The sequence below is a fragment of the Parambassis ranga genome, chromosome 24 (genome assembly GCF_900634625.1).
Source record: "Parambassis ranga chromosome 24, fParRan2.1, whole genome shotgun sequence".
Lineage (NCBI taxonomy): Eukaryota > Metazoa > Chordata > Actinopteri > Ambassidae > Parambassis > Parambassis ranga.
Window position 1 is genome coordinate 17,435,303 of NC_041043.1, and position 17,807 is coordinate 17,453,109.

The 17,807-nt window shown below is 51.1% G+C and overlaps 1 protein-coding gene across 4 annotated transcripts in view; it reads left to right on the forward strand.

Annotated features, from left to right (window-relative positions):
• tiam2b (TIAM Rac1 associated GEF 2b) overlaps window positions 1–17,807 on the forward strand; it is a 31,414-nt gene that overhangs the window by 2,244 nt on the left and 11,363 nt on the right. For 2 of the 4 annotated variants that reach the window (XM_028396788.1, XM_028396789.1), the window contains 5 exons: window positions 2,617–2,791; window positions 14,582–14,759; window positions 15,265–16,386; window positions 16,512–16,965; window positions 17,043–17,221. In XM_028396788.1, coding sequence (XP_028252589.1) covers window positions 15,271–16,386; window positions 16,512–16,965; window positions 17,043–17,221 — 1,749 coding nt within the window. In that variant the 5' untranslated portion in view covers window positions 2,617–2,791; window positions 14,582–14,759; window positions 15,265–15,270. Of the gene's footprint in view, window positions 1–2,616; window positions 2,792–4,615; window positions 4,748–8,707; window positions 8,818–14,581; window positions 14,760–15,264; window positions 16,387–16,511; window positions 16,966–17,042; window positions 17,222–17,807 lie in introns of those variants that run through there. The other 2 variants (XM_028396790.1, XM_028396791.1) reach the window with 2 other exon arrangements.

Genomic DNA, 17,807 nt, shown 5'->3' on the forward strand with positions numbered 1-17,807 from the left:
GTAATAATCTTTGGTACGACGTCAAGTTTGATGCGTGCAGATTGTACGATGACCATTCGCTGAATCGCAGGTTCCGACGTACGTCAACATGCAAGGAGGACGTGGATGCAGAGTGACAGGTCGTAGCTGCTGTCACACTGAGACAGTCATCCTAAATTTCTGACACCGCTAGAGTTTTATCTCAGCTTGTCTTTGGTCGCAAGACGCTGACAACGGTTCTCGTGGAACCTGTCTCACAGTGCGACATAAGACCACCGTTTTAGAGCCACGACCAAAGATATCTCCACGATTCTCCTACGATGCTCATCTTTTGTCTGCGACAGCTCAAAATCGCACAGTGTAAACCGGCCATAAGTCTTTGAATGTAACCTTTTTGTTTCTGACAGAATTTGTGCTTTAGTCACAATTCTGAAGAAAAGTCTCAGACCTAAGTTGACCTTTCTAAGTAGACCTAATCTTGAGTACGTTTTTGTTTTTTAAAAAACAAAAACACCATTAAAAAAAAAATCCCCTCCTGTGACCGCGACCTTACCGTGGTGGAGGAGTGCCCAGATGATCCCAGGAGCTGTTGCCAGGGGCTTAATGCCCCTATCAGGGTCTCTCAAGGCAAACAGGTCCTAGGTGAAGGGTCCAAGAGAGGTTTAAAAACTCCATATGATGATTAAACAAAGGTCCATTACGCCGCCCAGTATGACTCAACCCTGGGGCAACACTGTCTGCCACCAAGCGGCAACCCCCAGGGCTGAGAAATGGAGGAACGATGCCAATTGCAGCAGACACCAGCACACATGAAGGCTCCACAGACTCAGAGGACATCCTCAGACATCCTGCAGATGTTGAAGGACCTCAGCTGCCTCAGAGAGCAGAGGCCGCTCTGACCCTTCCTGTACACAGTGTCCACGTTCTTACTCCAGCCCAGGTTGTGGTCCTAGTACACTCCCAGGTATTTGTACTCCTCCACCACCTCTACACTGACCCCTTTGATGCTGGTAGGGGTCAGTGGAGCCTTGGTCCTCCTCAGACCCACCACTACAGATTCCCCTCTGCTCTTCCCCCTGTACACCAACTGCTGCACCTCCAGCCACCAGTCTGTCAAGCTGATTAAGTTTGCTGACGACACCACCCTCATTGGACTCATCTCAGACAGGGATGAGACTGGACAGGAGGGAGGTGGTCCGTCTGGTGTCCTGGTGTGCAGACAACAACCTGGAGCTGAATGCCCCAAAGACAGTGGAGATGACTGTAGACTTCGGAAAGTGCCAGCTCCATCACCCCCCCCACCCTGACAGATACCCCCATCTCCACAGTGGACTCTTTCCGCTTCCTGGGTACCAGCATCACCCAGGACCTCAAGTGGGAGCTCCCTCATCAAAAAGGCCCAGCAGAGGATGCTCTTCCTGCGGCAGCTGAGGAAACTCAAGGTGCCAGCCAGGATGATGGTCCAGTTCTACACGGCCATCATTGAGTCCATCCTCACCTCCTCCATCACAGTGTGGTACGCTGGGGCCACTGCCAGGGACAGGCACAGACTGCAGCGTGTTGTGCGCTCTGCTGAGAAGGTGATCGGCTGCAGCCTGCCATCTATCGAGGACCTGTACGTCTCCAGGACTCTGAGGTGTGCAGGTCAGATCACAGCTGACCCTTCTCACCCTGGACATGGACTCTTTGAGCCACTCCCTTCAGGCAGGAGGTTACGGTCCATTCGGACCAGAACCTCACGCCACAATAACAGCTTCTTCCCCTCTGCTGTTGGACTGTTGAACTAATGCGCTGCTCTGCACTGTCACTTCACAAGGACACTTTAGTGTAGTCACTGCACAGTGATGACTGTCTGCACTTCCATCTTGCACTGCCTGCACACCAGCACCACCTCAGCGACCCACGTGGTACCTGTTACACTGTTCCACTCGTTCATATAAGGGTCTATGTTCCATTACAACCACCACTCATGTTCTGTTCTGTTCATTGTGTATGTCTGTAATGTCAGGTCAATTTATATATATATATTTATCTATTGTGTATTTTATCGGTAGTTTATTTTGTTATTTATACAACTTTTCTTATCTTTTGCTTTCTGTATCTGTGCTGTTGCAAAAACGCAATTTCTCCATCGGGGGACAAATAAAGGTTTTCCTAATCCTAATCTTAAATCCCTGTTTTATTGCCAACATGTGAAACAAATAGAAGTGTTGCTAAGTTACGGCTAGCTAGCTAGGCTTAGTTTGCTTTGTAGTGTAGCTTCCTCGCTCGCACACACAGAGTGCAGTGCTGGCTGCAGTTCACTATGACCTTTAATTTATAAAACAGATTTTATGGCGTGTGGCTCTAATAACTCCAGTAATTTAATGATCTACACTCATGTTTGTGTTTTATGGATTCTCTCTCTGAGAAGTACACATGAGCAGCAAGCAGGGGGCAGCATTGAGCCATCAGTCTGAGCACCAGGGAGGAACCTGAAGCAGTGATCAACACTGTTGTACTGTGCAGAGTCAAGAAGTCACTTTACATTTATATTATCCACACACACACAGACACACATCAAAACATTCAGCGGCACAGCAGTGCATTGTGAAGTAGAGGGTGAATGTGTGTTGTGTGTTCTTGTGTGTGTCACAGAGGTGTGGTTTGCTGAAACAAATCCTCGCCCTCCTTGTGCTGCTGGTGCTGGTCCAGCTACAGGACCCCGCCCTCCTCCTCCTCCCGCTGCCACCAGGAAACGGGAGGCTCAGATTCAGGACTTGTGAGTGCAGCAGTGGGACACAGGACTTGTGTATCGCTGTCAGGACTGCAGGTGAGTCTGAACGTCTGTGTGCTGCCTTCACTGTCTCCAGCTGTTGTTCTGCTGCCTGTTGGAGTTTGTTGTGATGTTTTACGTGTTGTGGTGTTTCTGAGTCTGTTGTAAACAGAGCAGGGTTGTGTTGTTGTTGTTGTGGGTCAGCAGCAGTGTGTTCATAGATTGATTGGAGCACAGAGCAGCGTCTCCTCTTTCCAGATGCTGTGAAGAGTCAAAGGGACACTTTGTTCTTCAACGTTTAACATGAGACCTCAGAATCAGTGTGTGTCCTTTGTCTTTGTCTCTTTATTGATCAGCGACTTTTGAAATCATTTTTAACGAAGTGAGACTTTCTGTTAACTTAGAGGAGGATGTAATGATGGACACAAACTGCAGTTCCTCCACTGTCCACTAGAGGCTTTACAGCAGAAACTCTTCATGTCGCACACCGTCAGTGTAACACCGTCAGTGTCCTCCACATACCAGAGGCAGACCTGCTGGCAGTCCCCTTCTTTAACAGATGTTTGTGGGTAAAAGTACAAACACGTCTTTATATGTAATAGTAATATAAATTAACACAGGCTTCCACTGGAGGGCGCACCAGAGTCTTAATGAGGGTGCTTTACCTCAGTACAGTCCCATGGACAGGTTTGTGTGGACAGCTGTGTCTGTGTCTCTGTATCTGTCGCTGTGTGATGTGATGTTGGAGGCCTCTGAGTGTACACGATCTTTTTCATGAACGTGGCATGTTTGTCTTCCTCGCCCTCGTGCAGTGGTGTCCTCCTCGCCTGCTGGCCGCCGTGGTTTGTGGTTGTTTGCGTTGTAAGACGAGCGGCTCAGGTGGGCGACGCCCGGCCGGCTGAACACTGCTCGCCGTGTCCTCAGAGAACCGCACAGGAGCAGGGGAATGTTTGGACAGCGATTTACTGCAGAACCAACAAACACTGCTGACACCTGACCCTGACATCGTCTCTGTGAGACATCTGTCCTGGTGTCACCTTCCTAATGTCTGTCAACCTCAGAACCCCCCCCCCATGGAGGCTCCAGTGATCAATAAGCGAAACACTCGAGTGATCGGCGTGACATGTGGGAGGCCCGAGACCTTTGGCGGCACTTGCCGCTCCGCCGGCCTCAGCGCGGCCTCAGCCCTCCATATGTCGCCTCACAGTTTAACAGCGTGTTAATGAATACTGAGCGGGCCTCGTTAAGTCTGCTGTGTGCTGATGTGAGTCAGACCAGGTCCGTTTACACCCTCACTGCAGGGGGGACACCAGACGAAGACTTGTGGTGTAGGCTGCTCAGATGTGTTGAAGTGTGTTGAGCTTTCAGAGATGTGTCGTATTGATGAATCGGCCTGTTGGCTGTAGGATGCTCATGGTGACCGTGGCGATGGGTGAAATGTACATAGAAATAATCTCGGCCGCCCTGTTGTTCTTCTCAGCCGCCAGCTGTGAGCGCTCCAACAGTGCCGAGGCTCTGTGAGCGCCGGGCCGCCCCGGCCCTCTCAGCAGAGCAGAACTCAGTTACTGCACAAAGTCCGGCAGCTTCGGCTAATGAAACTAATTGCATCACAATTTTCAGCATGAGAGAGTTTTACTGTTGCTCAGCAGCTCAGGCTGGATGTTTGACATCCTTTATACTCCGGACTGAAGCAGGTTAAAGATCAGACACAGGCTGCGTGGGTCAAAGGTCAGAGCTCTGACCAGAGGACACCAGGGTTCACCTGAAGACACAGTGCAGCCCACAGAGTGACAGAGACGGTTGTTGTAGGGACAAATCTGAACCCTGACCCGTCAAAGTTACAGGTCTGACTCCGGTGCCTTCCTTCTGGGCTCCTTACAGCCACACAGGGACGGACTGGACCTGAGCCGGACCTGAGCCGGACCTGAGCCGGACCTGAGCCGGACCTGAGCCCGACCTGAGCCCAACATGGTTCTCTGTGGTCTGGATGTTAGACTCAGCTGAGAGTCCGACGTAAAACAGACTGCAGACTCACACACACACACACACAGACACACACAGACACACTCACAGACACACACCCTCACACACACTCACACAGACACACACACTCACACACACACACACACACACACAGACACACACAGACACACTCACAGACACACACCCTCACACACACTCACACAGACACACACACTCACACACACACACACACACACACACACACACACACACACACACACACACAGACACACACAGACACACTCACAGACACACACCCTCACACACACTCACACAGACTCACACACACACTCACACACACACACTCACACAGACACACACACTCACACACACACACACACTCACACACACAGACTCACACACACACTCACACAGACACATTCACAGACACACTCACAGACACACTCACAGACACACACACACTCACACACAGACTCACACACACACAGACACACTCACAGACACACACACTCACACAGACACACACACACAGACACACACACTCACACAGACACACACACACTCACACAGACACACACACTCACACACTCACACACACTCACACAGACACACACACTCACACAGACACACACACAGACACACTCACAGACACACACACTCACACAGACACACACACTCACACAGACTCACACACTCACACACTCACACAGACACACACACAGACACACACACAGACACACACACTCACACAGACACACACACTCACACAGACTCACACTCACACACTCACACAGACACACACACACTGACACACACACTCTCACACACACTCACACAGACTCACACACACACACACACAGACACACACAGACTCGGAGTGGTCCTGAGGAAACTGTTACAGCTCATGATAATGAGGTCTGTTTGGTGCCTGCAGCAGCTGTAATTTCAGGAGTCTTCTGTCTGCACCGCCGGACCGAGCGCAGGCTTTGGTTAGCGTGTTTGTGTGTGAGGGGGTGAGGGGGTGAGTGAGGGGGTGAGGGGCTCTGTGGTGGAAAAAAACTCTGCATGACCATGAAATGTCCGGGAGCCTCTGGATTAGGTGGCAGACTGAGCAGCCTGCATGTTGTGTTCCTGTGTGAACCAGACTGAACACAAAGTGATACACACACACAACACAGACATGAACACACAACCAACAACAACACAAATGTTTACAGCAACACAAAGTGGACCTGAATGTAATCCACCACTGCCCTCTACCACAGCTATATGTGACCATCACAGCTAATACAGCTGATCAGTTACACACAGTGTTCCCTCTGAGACAACCAGAGAGCCGCTCAGACTGTGTGCGTCTGTGTGTGTGTCTGTCTGTGTCACTGTGTGTGTCACTGTGTTGTGTCTGTGTCACTGTGTTTTGTGTGTGTGTGTCACTGTGTTTTGTGTGTGTGTGTCACTGTGTTTTGTGTGTGTTGTGTGTGTGTCACTGTGTTTTGTGTGTGTGTGTGTCACTGTGTTTAGTGTGTTGTGTGTGTGTGTCACTGTGTTTTGTGTGTGTTGTGTGTGTGTCACTGTGTTTAGTGTGTTGTGTGTGTGTGTCACTGTGTTTTGTGTGTGTGTGTGTCACTGTGTTTTGTGTCTGTGTGTGTCACTGTGTGTGTGTTGTGTGTGTGTCACTGTGTTTTGTGTGTGTCTGTGTGTGTGTTGTGTGTGTGTCACTGTGTTTTGTGTGTGTGTGTGTTACTGTGTTTTGTGTGTGTTGTGTGTGTGTGTCACTGTGTTTTGTGTGTGTGTGTCTGTGTGTGTCACTGTGTGTGTGTTGTGTGTGTGTCACTGTGTTTTGTGTGTGTGTGTGTGTTACTGTGTTTTGTGTGTGTTGTGTGTGTGTGTCACTGTGTTTTGTGTGTGTGTGTGTCACTGTGTTTTGTGTGTGTTGTGTGTGTGTCACTGTGTTTTGTGTCTGTGTGTGTCACTGTGTGTGTGTTGTGTGTGTGTTGTGTGTGTGTCACTGTGTTGTGTGTGTTGTGTGTGTTGTGTGTGTGTCACTGTGTTTTGTGTCTGTGTGTGTCACTGTGTGTGTGTTGTGTGTGTGTGTGTTGTGTGTGTGTGTGTTGTGTGTGTCACTGTGTTTTGTGTGTGTCATTGTGTTGTGTGTGTGTGTTGTGTGTGTCACTGTGTTTTGTGTGTGTTGTGTGTCTGTGTGTGTGTCTGTGTGTGTCACTGTGTGTGTGTTGTGTGTGTGTCACTGTGTTTTGTGTGTGTGTGTTACTGTTTTGTGTGTGTTGTGTGTGTGTGTCACTGTGTTTTGTGTGTGTGTGTCACTGTGTTTTGTGTGTGTTGTGTGTGTGTCACTGTGTTTTGTGTCTGTGTGTGTCACTGTGTGTGTGTTGTGTGTGTGTCACTGTGTTTTGTGTGTGTGTTGTGTGTGTGTGTGTCACTGTGTTTTGTGTGTGTTGTGTGTGTCATTGTGTTGTGTGTGTGTGTTGTGTGTGTCACTGTGTTTTGTGTGTGTTGTGTGTGTGTGTTGTGTGTGTCACTGTGTGTGTTTTGTGTGTGTGTGTGTATGTTGTGTGTGTCACTGTGTTTTGTGTGTGTTGTGTGTGTCATTGTGTGTGTCACTGTGTTTTGTGTGTGTGTGTCTGTGTGTGTCACTGTGTGTGTTTTGTGTGTGTGTGTGTGTTGTGTGTGTCACTGTGTGTGTGTGTGTTGTGTGTGTCATTGTGTTGTGTGTGTGTGTTGTGTGTGTGTTGTGTGTGTGTGTGTCTGTGTGTGTCACTGTGTGTGTTTTGTGTGTGTGTGTTGTGTGTGTGTGTGTCTGTGTGTGTCACTGTGTGTGTTTTGTGTGTGTGTGTGTGTGTTGTGTGTGTCACTGTGTTTTGTGTGTTGTGTGTGTCATTGTGTGTGTTGTGTGTGTGTGTGTGTGTCTGTGTGTGTCACTGTGTGTGTTTTGTGTGTGTGTGTGTGTGTTGTGTGTGTGTGTGTCTGTGTGTGTCACTGTGTGTGTTTGTGTGTGTGTGTGTGTGTTGTGTGTGTCACTGTGTTTTGTGTGTTGTGTGTGTGTTGTGTGTGTGTGTCTGTGTGTGTTGTGTGTGTGTCACTGTGTGTTGTGTGTGTGTTGTGTGTGTGTGTGTTGCGTCACCCTGCTCCTTCTAACCACACTGACGATCAGTGTTTCCCTCCACAGCTGCTTCCAATTACTCACATAATACACACATAATCTCTCTCTCTCTTTTCCCACATCATAATAAACCCCCCTCGCTCGCCCATCCACAGTCGTACTGGTGAACATGGAGTGTACTCATAACTGTGTGTGTGTGTGTAACACAGACTCCATGTGTGGGTTCACATGTGATCCTCTTTGTTGACTTTGTGTTGTCAGTCTTCTCTTCTTTGTGTCCTCGGGGTAAACTTGTTAGCACACTCTCACACACACACACACACACACACACACACTCACACAGACTGGTCCCCTCCTGAGCAGGGTCCTGCTCGGACCCTTCGGGGAAGTGCTGCTGACAGGTTGTGGTTTTGTTTCCATGGCCGTCACTGCTGGCTCTGCTCGGGCAGATTTTCCTCTGAAGCCGGCTGCTGGAGCTTTCTGGCTCCAATTCACCAAACAGCTCTGCAGTGGAAAACCTGAAAGCTGCTGAAGCCCCCGGGCGTCCACGGCCAGGACAGCACCGCGCTGCTTCAGAATAAAAGCCTCAGTTTCCTTTACAACCATAAAGCTCAGACTGGATGCACAAGTCCAGCTGGAGTCCGGTCTAACCTGTCCTCATCTGGAAGCTGAGACGGCTGAGTTACACACACACAGGGCGCTGTTTCCTCTGCTGACGTCATTTCAGACCTGCTGTTGGTGTCACAGCTGTTCTTTCCAGAAACAAATCTAAAAACTGATCTGGAAAATTGTCAGCAGGAGCAGACCCAGATTTCACATCTAAAGTTAGAGACATGAAAGTCCAGGTGTGTCTTCGTCCCCGCTGTGTGTTCGCTCTCAGAGGTCGTCATGTCCGTGCAGTGACAGCGGGACAGGAAGTGTGTGGCGGGATGTGTGACCCCTCAGAGGTGTTTGAATCCCAGCTCAGAGGAAACACCCTCCTGTGTGTGTGTGTGTGTGTGTGTGTGTGTGTTGACGTCATGTTGTTTACCATCAGATGGGAAATTCCAGCAGCCAGATGTTGTTGCAGTTTGTCTCCTGGATGGCAGGAAGCCGGCAGCTCTGATCTGAACGTCCAGTTGACTCCTCGTCATTGATCTGAAATATAAAATCGTTCTTTATTATTATGACTTCAGTGTTTGTGGTGTATTTTCGGCCTGCTGCCCCTGCTGGTGAAGGTCTGTGCTGAACCAGCTGGTTAAGCTGAGCTTGCTTATCTGCTCGTTTCTTTGTCATCATGCTCACTCTCAGCTAAACATCATCACAGTGTCTGGCTTCTGATGTGATGCAGACGGTCAGTCTGTAGTTTGTCAGGCTGTAGTTTGCCGGTCTGTAGTTTGTCGGGCTGTAGTTTGTCGGGCTGTAGTTTGTTGGGCTGTAGTTTGTCGGTCTATAGTTTGTCGGTTGTAGTTTGTCAGGCTGTAGTTTGTCGGCCTGTAGTTTGTCAGCCTGTAGTTTGTCGGTCTGTAGTTTGTCGGCCTGTAGTTTGTCGGTCTGTAGTTTGTCGGTCTGTAGTTTGTCGGTCTGTAGTTTGTCAGTCTGTAGTTTGTCGGCCTGTAGTTTGTCAGGCTGTAGTTTGTCGGTCTGTAGTTTGTCAGCCTGTAGTTTGTCGGTTGTAGTTTGTCGGCCTGTAGTTTGTCGGTTGTAGTTTGTCGGCCTGTAGTTTGTCAGCCTGTAGTTTGTCGGTTGTAGTTTGTCGGCCTGTAGTTTGTCGGTTGTAGTTTGTCGGCCTGTAGTTTGTCAGTCTGTAGTTTGTCAGGCTGTAGTTTGCTGGTCTGTAGTTTGTCGGGCTGTAGTTTGTTGGGCTGTAGTTTGTCGGTCTGTAGTTTGTCGGTTGTAGTTTGTCAGGCTGTAGTTTGTCGGTCTGTAGTTTGTCGGTCTGTAGTTTGTCAGTTGTAGTTTGTCGGCCTGTAGTTTGTCGGCCTGTAGTTTGTCAGCCTGTAGTTTGTCGGTCTGTAGTTTGTCGGTCTGTAGTTTGTCAGCCTGTAGTTTGTCGGTTGTAGTTTGTCGGCCTGTAGTTTGTCGGCCTGTAGTTTGTCGGTCTGTAGTTTGTCGGTCTGTAGTTTGTCGGTCTGTAGTTTGTCGGTCTGTAGTTTGTCGGCCTGTAGTTTGTCAGGCTGTAGGTTCAGAGAGCCTGCTCAGAGTTCTGTGGTCGTGGTGCATTCAGGGTCAGAGTGTCTGCTCAGCAGATCTCCTGCAGCCTCTGGGTGTGTGGCGGCTGCTCTTTGGTCTCCGTCGGTATCTGAGGTGTTTTCTCAGCCTCGGTCTGGCTGCTCGGTCACATCAGGATCATTTCCACCACTCTGCCCACTGAGAACACAGCCGACTGGGACCACAGCTGCACGCTGGTCTTTAAACATACTCTGTCCACCACAGCGAGTGGACTGTAAAAGCTTTGACATTCCTCTGAGGCTCAGCGGCTGCACACCCTGACCTTTAAGGACCGGCCTGGTCCTGAGACCTGTGAACCTCACTCAGACCTCTGAGTCTGTGACCACGTGCTGGTGAAGCGAGGGTCTGGCGTCCTTCTTATCAGACAGGATGACGGAGCAGCAGCAGTGAAACAATGTGCAGCAGAGAGCGGAGCAGGAGAACTGACCTGAGAGCTCCAACCAGACCACACCATGAAATAACAGGAACAATCCAAGAGCTGACTTTTATTGATTATAAAAAACTAACAATCTTATTAACTTTATGCTTCATTCAGGACTTTCTGCAGAGCGCCCCCTGTGGGACAGGAGGGTCAGACAGACTGGACTTAGATTAACATGGTTCTCATCATTATTTACAGCCTGTTTGAGCTGCTGCAGTCTTTGTTTACTGTGTGTGTGTGTGTGTGTCCTGCTCCTGGCCAGCTGCTGAATTATGGATTTAAGTGTAGAATAGATTAAAAATTAAAGCGAGGCTCATTACAGCAGCAGATGAACAGAGCTGTGTGTTTGTCTGCCGTCTCTTCAGAGTTCTGCTGCCAACATGTGGCTGCTCTTACTGGACCAGGCCATAACTCAGTGTGTGTCACCTGACCTGATCACAGACTGGTCTCAGAGGGGAGCAGTGTGCGTCGTGTGAAGTGTGTGTTCATGTTGTTGCTGTGTGTTTGGCAGCAGTTCTGAAGTCCTGCACAGAGAGATGTTCTGCAGGCTGAGTCATGACTTCTCTGAACAGACTTGTACATCCTCCTTCTGTCACATGTGTCTATCTACAGAGAAGTCTGAACCTTGAGGACATTGAGGACATGTCCTCTCTCCATGTTGGACCTGAGTGGCAGCTGTGTCCTGCTGGAACCGGCTGATCTAAAGTCTGAGTCTTTGCTGTCCTCTCTGACAGCAGATCTTCTGTTCTGATGGATGTTTGGGGCCCCTGGGGACCCTGCTGCTACATCTGGAGGCTGAATAAAGGGACGAGGGCAGGCACCCGTCTCTGCTTTGTCCACCCTGTGTGTGTGTGTGTAGGACAAAGAAGGATGAAGAAAAGCCTCTCAGTCTGCAGCGCTCGCTCACACAGGAGCTCTCAGTGTGTTCGGCTCTCAGAGTGCAGCGCTATCAAACGTTGTTATGGGGCCGATCATTCAGACTAAACGGAGGCCCAGGAGCCTCCAGCAGTCCCTGAGGGGCCCGTAACATGATTAAAGACAAACATGGTTTCATCCAGCTGAATGAGTGCTGGAGCTTAATGTGTCCCGCTGAGAGACACACACTGAAGGCTTCACATCCAGCCCGAGAGATGATCTGTGTGTCTGTCGTGTTGCTCTGTTGTGTGTTTGTTGTCGTGTTGCTCTGTTGTGTGTTTGTTGTCGTGTTGCTCTGTTGTGTGTTTGTTGTCGTGTTGCTCTGTTGTGTGTTTTAAGATTAAGAAACCTTTATTAGTCCCACAATGGGGAAATTGCATTTTTGTCATGTTGCTCTGTTGTGTGTGTGTGTGTTTTTTGTTGTGTTGCTCTGTTGTTTGTGTTTTTTGTTGTGTTGCTCTGTTGTGTGTGTGTTTTGTCGTGTTGCTCTGTTGTGTTTTTTGTCATGTTGCTCTGTTGTGTGTGTTTGTTGTCATGTTGCTCTGTTGTGTGTGTTTTGTCATGTTGCTCTGTTGTGTTTTTTGTCGTGTTGCTCTGTTGTGTGTGTGTGTTGTCGTGTTGCTCTGTTGTGTGTGTGTTGTCATGTTGCTCTGTTGTGTGTGTTTGTTGTCGTGTTGCTCTGTTGTGTGTTTTTTGTCGTGTTGCTCTGTTGTGTTTTTTGTCGTGTTGCTCTGTTGTGTGTGTGTGTGTTTTGTCGTGTTGCTCTGTTGTGTGTGTGTTGTCATGTTGCTCTGTTGTGTGTGTTTGTTTTCGTGTTGCTCTGTTGTGTGTTTTTTGTCATGTTGCTCTGTTGTGTGTTTTTTGTCGTGTTGCTCTGTTGTGTGTGTGTGTTTTGTCGTGTTGCTCTGTTGTGTGTGTGTTTTTGTGTAGAGACAGAGGTGTAGTGTGGCACAGATGATCTGCTTGTTTGCTGAGGACCTGCAGATAACCTTCTGCTGGTTCAACCAAACTACATTTGATCTGGACTCCAATCAGATTAGAGCCTGTTCAGCTCTGCAGCATCAGCCGGTCTGACACCAACACGCGCCTCATTCACCTAATCGGCGATTAGTGGGGAGGCGATCAATGCGTCACAGCAGTTGAACGGCCTGCTGGGAGGATGGATGATGATGATGATGATGATGATGATGATGATGGTGATGATGATGATGGCGATGATGATGATGGCGATGATGATGAAGCTACAGAAGGATGCAAACAGCGAGGACGGGGCGTCTTCCTGGGTCTGTGTGTGAAGGCCTCCGCTGTGCTGCTGCATGTTTGAGGCTCTCCAGAGGAGGAAGCAGCTGCAGCCACACCAAACCCAACACTCAGCCCCACCTGAGACCGGGGCCCCACCCGTCTGCCCACACTGCCAGGACAAGGACCCCAGTCAGCCGGACAGGAAACAGACCCCCACCCAAAAACCTGCCTCTGGCTCCCTCCCTCCCTCCTTCCCACCCGCCCTGGCACACTTCCCCTGATGGAGGAGAAAGTTCTACAGCCAGCAGACCCTCCACCCTTCTCCTTCTTATCAGACTCCATCTTTCCCATCAAGAGGAGGAGGAGAAGGTGGAGGAGAAGGAAGAGGAGGAGAAGGAGAAGCAGATAGCGTAGCATTAGCTTTTAGCTTCTGGTGATCATATTCAGGCTTCAGACATCATAAAGTGGTGTTCATCAGTGAGGATGATCCTGCTGAACTCATGTTTCTGTATATGAGTTCAGGTTGTGTGCAGTGTGTGTCTGCTGCTGCAGGACGCGTCTCAGCTTCCTGCTATTTATGGCTAATCTGGACTTCCTGTTTCCTGCGTCCGCTCGGCCTCAAGACAAAAGAAAAAACTGTTACAAAGTGATTTAATTCCTGGATGTTACCTTAAGGTGTCGCTCATTCCTGCACGGTGCAGAACGTCCATCCGTCCAACCTGCGGCTGTCTGCTCACTGAGGGAGCAGCTGGATGCTGCAGCCTCACTTCTCCCCTGCTTCTTGTTAAACCGGAGGGTGGAGAGGCCAGAACACAACAGAAACTCTGTGACGTCACAGACTGTGTTACGTTTCCTGAAGCCTCGGAGGTCTTTCCTTCCTGTCCCCTGATCCGTCAGTGTGTTCTGAAGCAGAGACGTGCGTGTGCAGAGACACACAAGACATTTATGTAGTTATTAACGTTATAGAAGTCTCAGACATGTTGTGCAGCGCCCCCTGCAGCCTGCCTGAAGGAACCCCCCCCAGTTTGTTCTGTGAACAGGTGGCATTCTTCCATTAAAGGCTCAATCTGCACATTAATTCTTTTCAATACAAATCTGATGAATTCCTTCAATCAGCCGGCCTCACGCCTGCCTGGGGGGGGGGGGGGGGGGGGGGGGGGGGCTTTGTTTGCGAAGAATGTGAGGGGTCCTGCGGCAGATGGTTGATGGGACGAGCAGACAAAAGTCCAGGGCGGACTTTCACTGTTTGTGTCGTCTGAAGGGGGGGGGTGCCCTCGGGTCTCTGAGGTCGTGCAGCTGATCGTGGACCCGTCACTTTATCTGTGTAACTACAAACGTTTCATCAGGATGAAGATCCTGCTCCTCTTCCTCCTCTCTCCCTGCTGTCCAGCCCGTGGTGTCTGCGGTCAGTGATGCGTTTGAGGGTCACGTTGTGCTGCCTTCAGCTCCTCCCTCTCCTTCCTCCTCAGGATGGGCGTCACTCTTTAGGCCGTGACCTTTGACCTCATGCTGTTTCACTCAGAATAATGAGCGTCAGGGTTTTTTGGTCGTGCAGAGGAAGTCTGATTCTCTTTTTTTATTCAATTAGAATCAGAACAGAATCTGTGTGAATGTCTTGTGCAGGACAGACGACTCAGAAAAACTTTAACAGGAAGAAACCATGAACAGGACCCGGCTCATGAGGAGAACAGCCGGCCGGGTAGAGGAGGAGGAGGAGAGGGACACAGGACAGAGAGGAGGTCTTATATGATGCTCCTTTCTCTTCCTGTGATCACAGAGTTTCCTTAAGTAGCTGCTGTCCGATGACCTCAGCAGCTCAGATTCAGCAGTTTTCTAGAAAATAAACAGAGAACAGAGCGAGGTCTGGCTGAAGGCAGAGACAGGAGGGGGAGGGGGTCATACAAAAGGAAAGTCTGTGTGCTCATGAAGCTCTGCCCCCCCTCTGTTCCTCCAACAGATGAGCTGGTGTGAAGAGAGCGGGCGAGCGACATAGACAAACACAGAGAGAGAGAGAGAGAGAGAGAGAGAGAGGGAGGGAGCAGCTGGAAGCGACAGAGCTTCAGTGAGCAGAGAGAGAGAGAGAGAGAGGAGGCAGCAGGACGAGCATGAAGCCGAGGACCTGAGAAGACACAGCCGTAAGTAACTCTCTCACACACACACACACACACTCACACACAGACTCACACACACTCACACACTCACACACACACTCACAGACTCACACACTCACACTCTGAGTTTAGTGTAAACTTTGTGTTCGGTGTGCTGCTGAGAAACGTTCGTCCTGAACAGAGCAGCTCGGGCTGAGTGAGTCACAGCTGCTGCTGCTGGAGGACTAACAGAAGAAAACATGTTGTAAAATAAACATCCAGCAGCAAGTGAAGGACTCACTGATGACGAGCAGCAGCCTGTTGATGTGTCAAACAGGCAGCTTACTGCTGCCGTGATGTCACAGCGCCGCCACTACACACACTGTGACATCACTGCAGGAGGGGGGCAGGGCAGGAGACAGGAAGTGGCCACTCAATGTCTCCAAAAACATCAGCTGTTCAATGTATTCTGTAAACACAAACCGCTCCAGGTGCATCATGGGTGATGTGGGTGTGAAAGTCTGGTGCTGATGATGTCATCCTCCTCCAGGTGGTGATGGGAAACACAGACAGTCACAGCAGCGTCGTCTCTGCTGCCAAACCCTCCCTCGGGTTCTCCTCCAGGAAGGAGGAGGTGCCATCAGCTCGCAGCTGGTGGAGGAGCAGCCAGGGGGGCTGCAGGAGCCGGGGGCGGAGCTACCCAAACCACCAGAACGCCACCTGGCATTATGAGCGCGGGCCCAAAGCCGCCAGAGGAGGCTCGAGGCCAAGAGCCGGGTCTGCTCCGCAGAGGTACAGCAGGGGGGAGCCGTTTGGATACGTGGGCAGCGGTGGAGGGATTTGTGACGGGCGAGCGTCTCTGAAGAGTGGCGGGAGCCCCAAGGTGATGCTCAGCAAAGATGGCAGCATGAGGGTGGAGTTCACCAATGCCAGGGTGGTCCCTGTGGAGCCTCAGACGCTGAGCACCACCACCAGCGGCACCGCCGGCCCAGAGCCGTCACTCCGCACCAGCAAAGGCAGCTCGCTCAGCTCCGACGGCTCCTGGTACGACTCACCGTGGGGCAACGGTGGCGAGCTGACAGACAGCGTGTTCATGTGCAGTCAGAATGTGGACAGCAGCAGCGGATACACCACCTACTCCTCCACCCGCACGGAGGAGACCGCCACCAGCAGCAGCGGCTACAACACGTTCTTCTCCACTCATGACGGCTCACCTGCGTTCGCCTCCGGCCTCCTGTTCCCCACGGCAGAGACCGGCGTCTTCACCTCCGCCACGGGTTACAACACCTGCTCCTCTGGCCGGACGGAGGACAGCGGCATCGGCGACTCGGTCATCCTTCAGTCTGACCTCCCAGACTTCAGCCTGGTTTCACCATCCAGCGTCTACAGCAGCCACAGCACGCTGGCCGCCTTCCCCACCGAACCCCATACCTGTCTGCTGCCGAGGTCTGCCTCCTCCTCCTCCTCCTCACCGCAGGTGGATGATGTCATCCAGGAGGAGACGGGATTGGACGGAGGCATGGAGCAACGTTACTCCTCCTACACGCTGCCCTGCCGTAAAGCAGAGGCTGCTAACGCTAGCTCCAACAACCGGAAAGACTTCCTGAAGAGCCGGATCCAACGTCTGAGTGACTGGACCGGAAGTCTGAGCAGGAAGAAGAGGCGGATCCAGGTGAGGATACTTTGCTTGTATTGTTTAGTTTTTGTTATTTTCCTCTCAGAGTGCACGCCGTGTCCCTCTAGAGGCCACGGAAGAAATCACACCTGCTCTAACTACTGCTGCTGGTTTCTGTGCAGGAGCCGTACGGCAGCGACGATGTTTTCAACGGGCTGAACTCCGGCCCGGTCAGCTGCAGCACACTGTGGTCTCAGAACCCTCTCCACACCCTGAACCAGAACCACGTCCCCCAAGTCCACTGTGCCTCCTCCAGAAGCCTGAACCAGAGCAGCGACGCTCAGCGGCTCAACATCTATGAGAACTTCATGCAGGAGCTGGAGACCGGCTGCAGCAGCACCGCCTACCAGACCGAGCTGTCAGAGGGGGAGGAAGACCAGGACGAGGAGGACATGGATGGGGATGTGGAGATGGGAGCAGGAGGAGGGGAGCTGGATGTCCTGTTTGAAAAGGAGCAGGGAGCGGTGCGGCGGGCCGGATGGCTCTCCTTTAAAGCTCTCATCACCGTCAACAAGGACAGGAAGTTGGAGCTGGTCGCCCGCCGCAAGTGGAGGCACTGCTGGGTCACACTCAAAGGTAAGGACGCTCCGTGGACGCCGCTGCATCATCAGTGTCTGATTGTTTGAAGGAAGTGAACCTGTTTGTCCCGTCAGGTTGCACTCTGCTGTTTTATGAGACATACGGGAGGAGCAGTGCTGGAGCTGAGCAGGAGCTGGCTCCTCGCTACGCCCTGCTCACCACCGACAGCATCGTCCAGGCCGTCCCCGAACACCCCAGGCGGGAGCACGTCTTCTGCCTGAGCAACTCACACGGAGACGTCTACCTGTTCCAGGTGAGAGCACAGACAGGAGGGCTGTCCTTAAACACACCACCACCGCTGTAAGTGGCTCTGCTGCTGCGACATGCCTGAGCAGAGCATTCTGGGAAATGCTTCTGTTCCTCTTGATTGTCTGCTTGTATTTTCCCATCATGCTCTGTCAGTTCAGAGGAGGAGGAGGGGGGGGGGGGAGGAGGAGGAGGGGGAGGGGGAGGAGGAGGAGGGGGGCGGAGTCGCACTGAGGTGTGGAGGAGCTCATCAGGAGGCTGAGAGCCTGCTAATGGGAGTCACAACAGCCGACTAATTACTGCGACAACAGTTCTTGTTTACGACCCATTGAAGAGCGAGTAGTCCTCTGACAGGAGAGAGCAGAGACACAGCACAGACCATCAGAGGACAAATGATGCAGATCTCTGCTCTCTGTCATCAAACAGAGCAGGTTAATCACTGAGATCATTCATCCAGAACTCTGCAGCTCATCTGGTGGATGGGTTAGCCTGCTGTTTGTAGCCTGTTTGTAGCCTGTTTGTAGCCTGTTTGTAGCCTGTTTGTAGCCAGCTGTTTGTAGCCAGCTGTTTGTAGCCTGCTGTTTGTAGCCAGC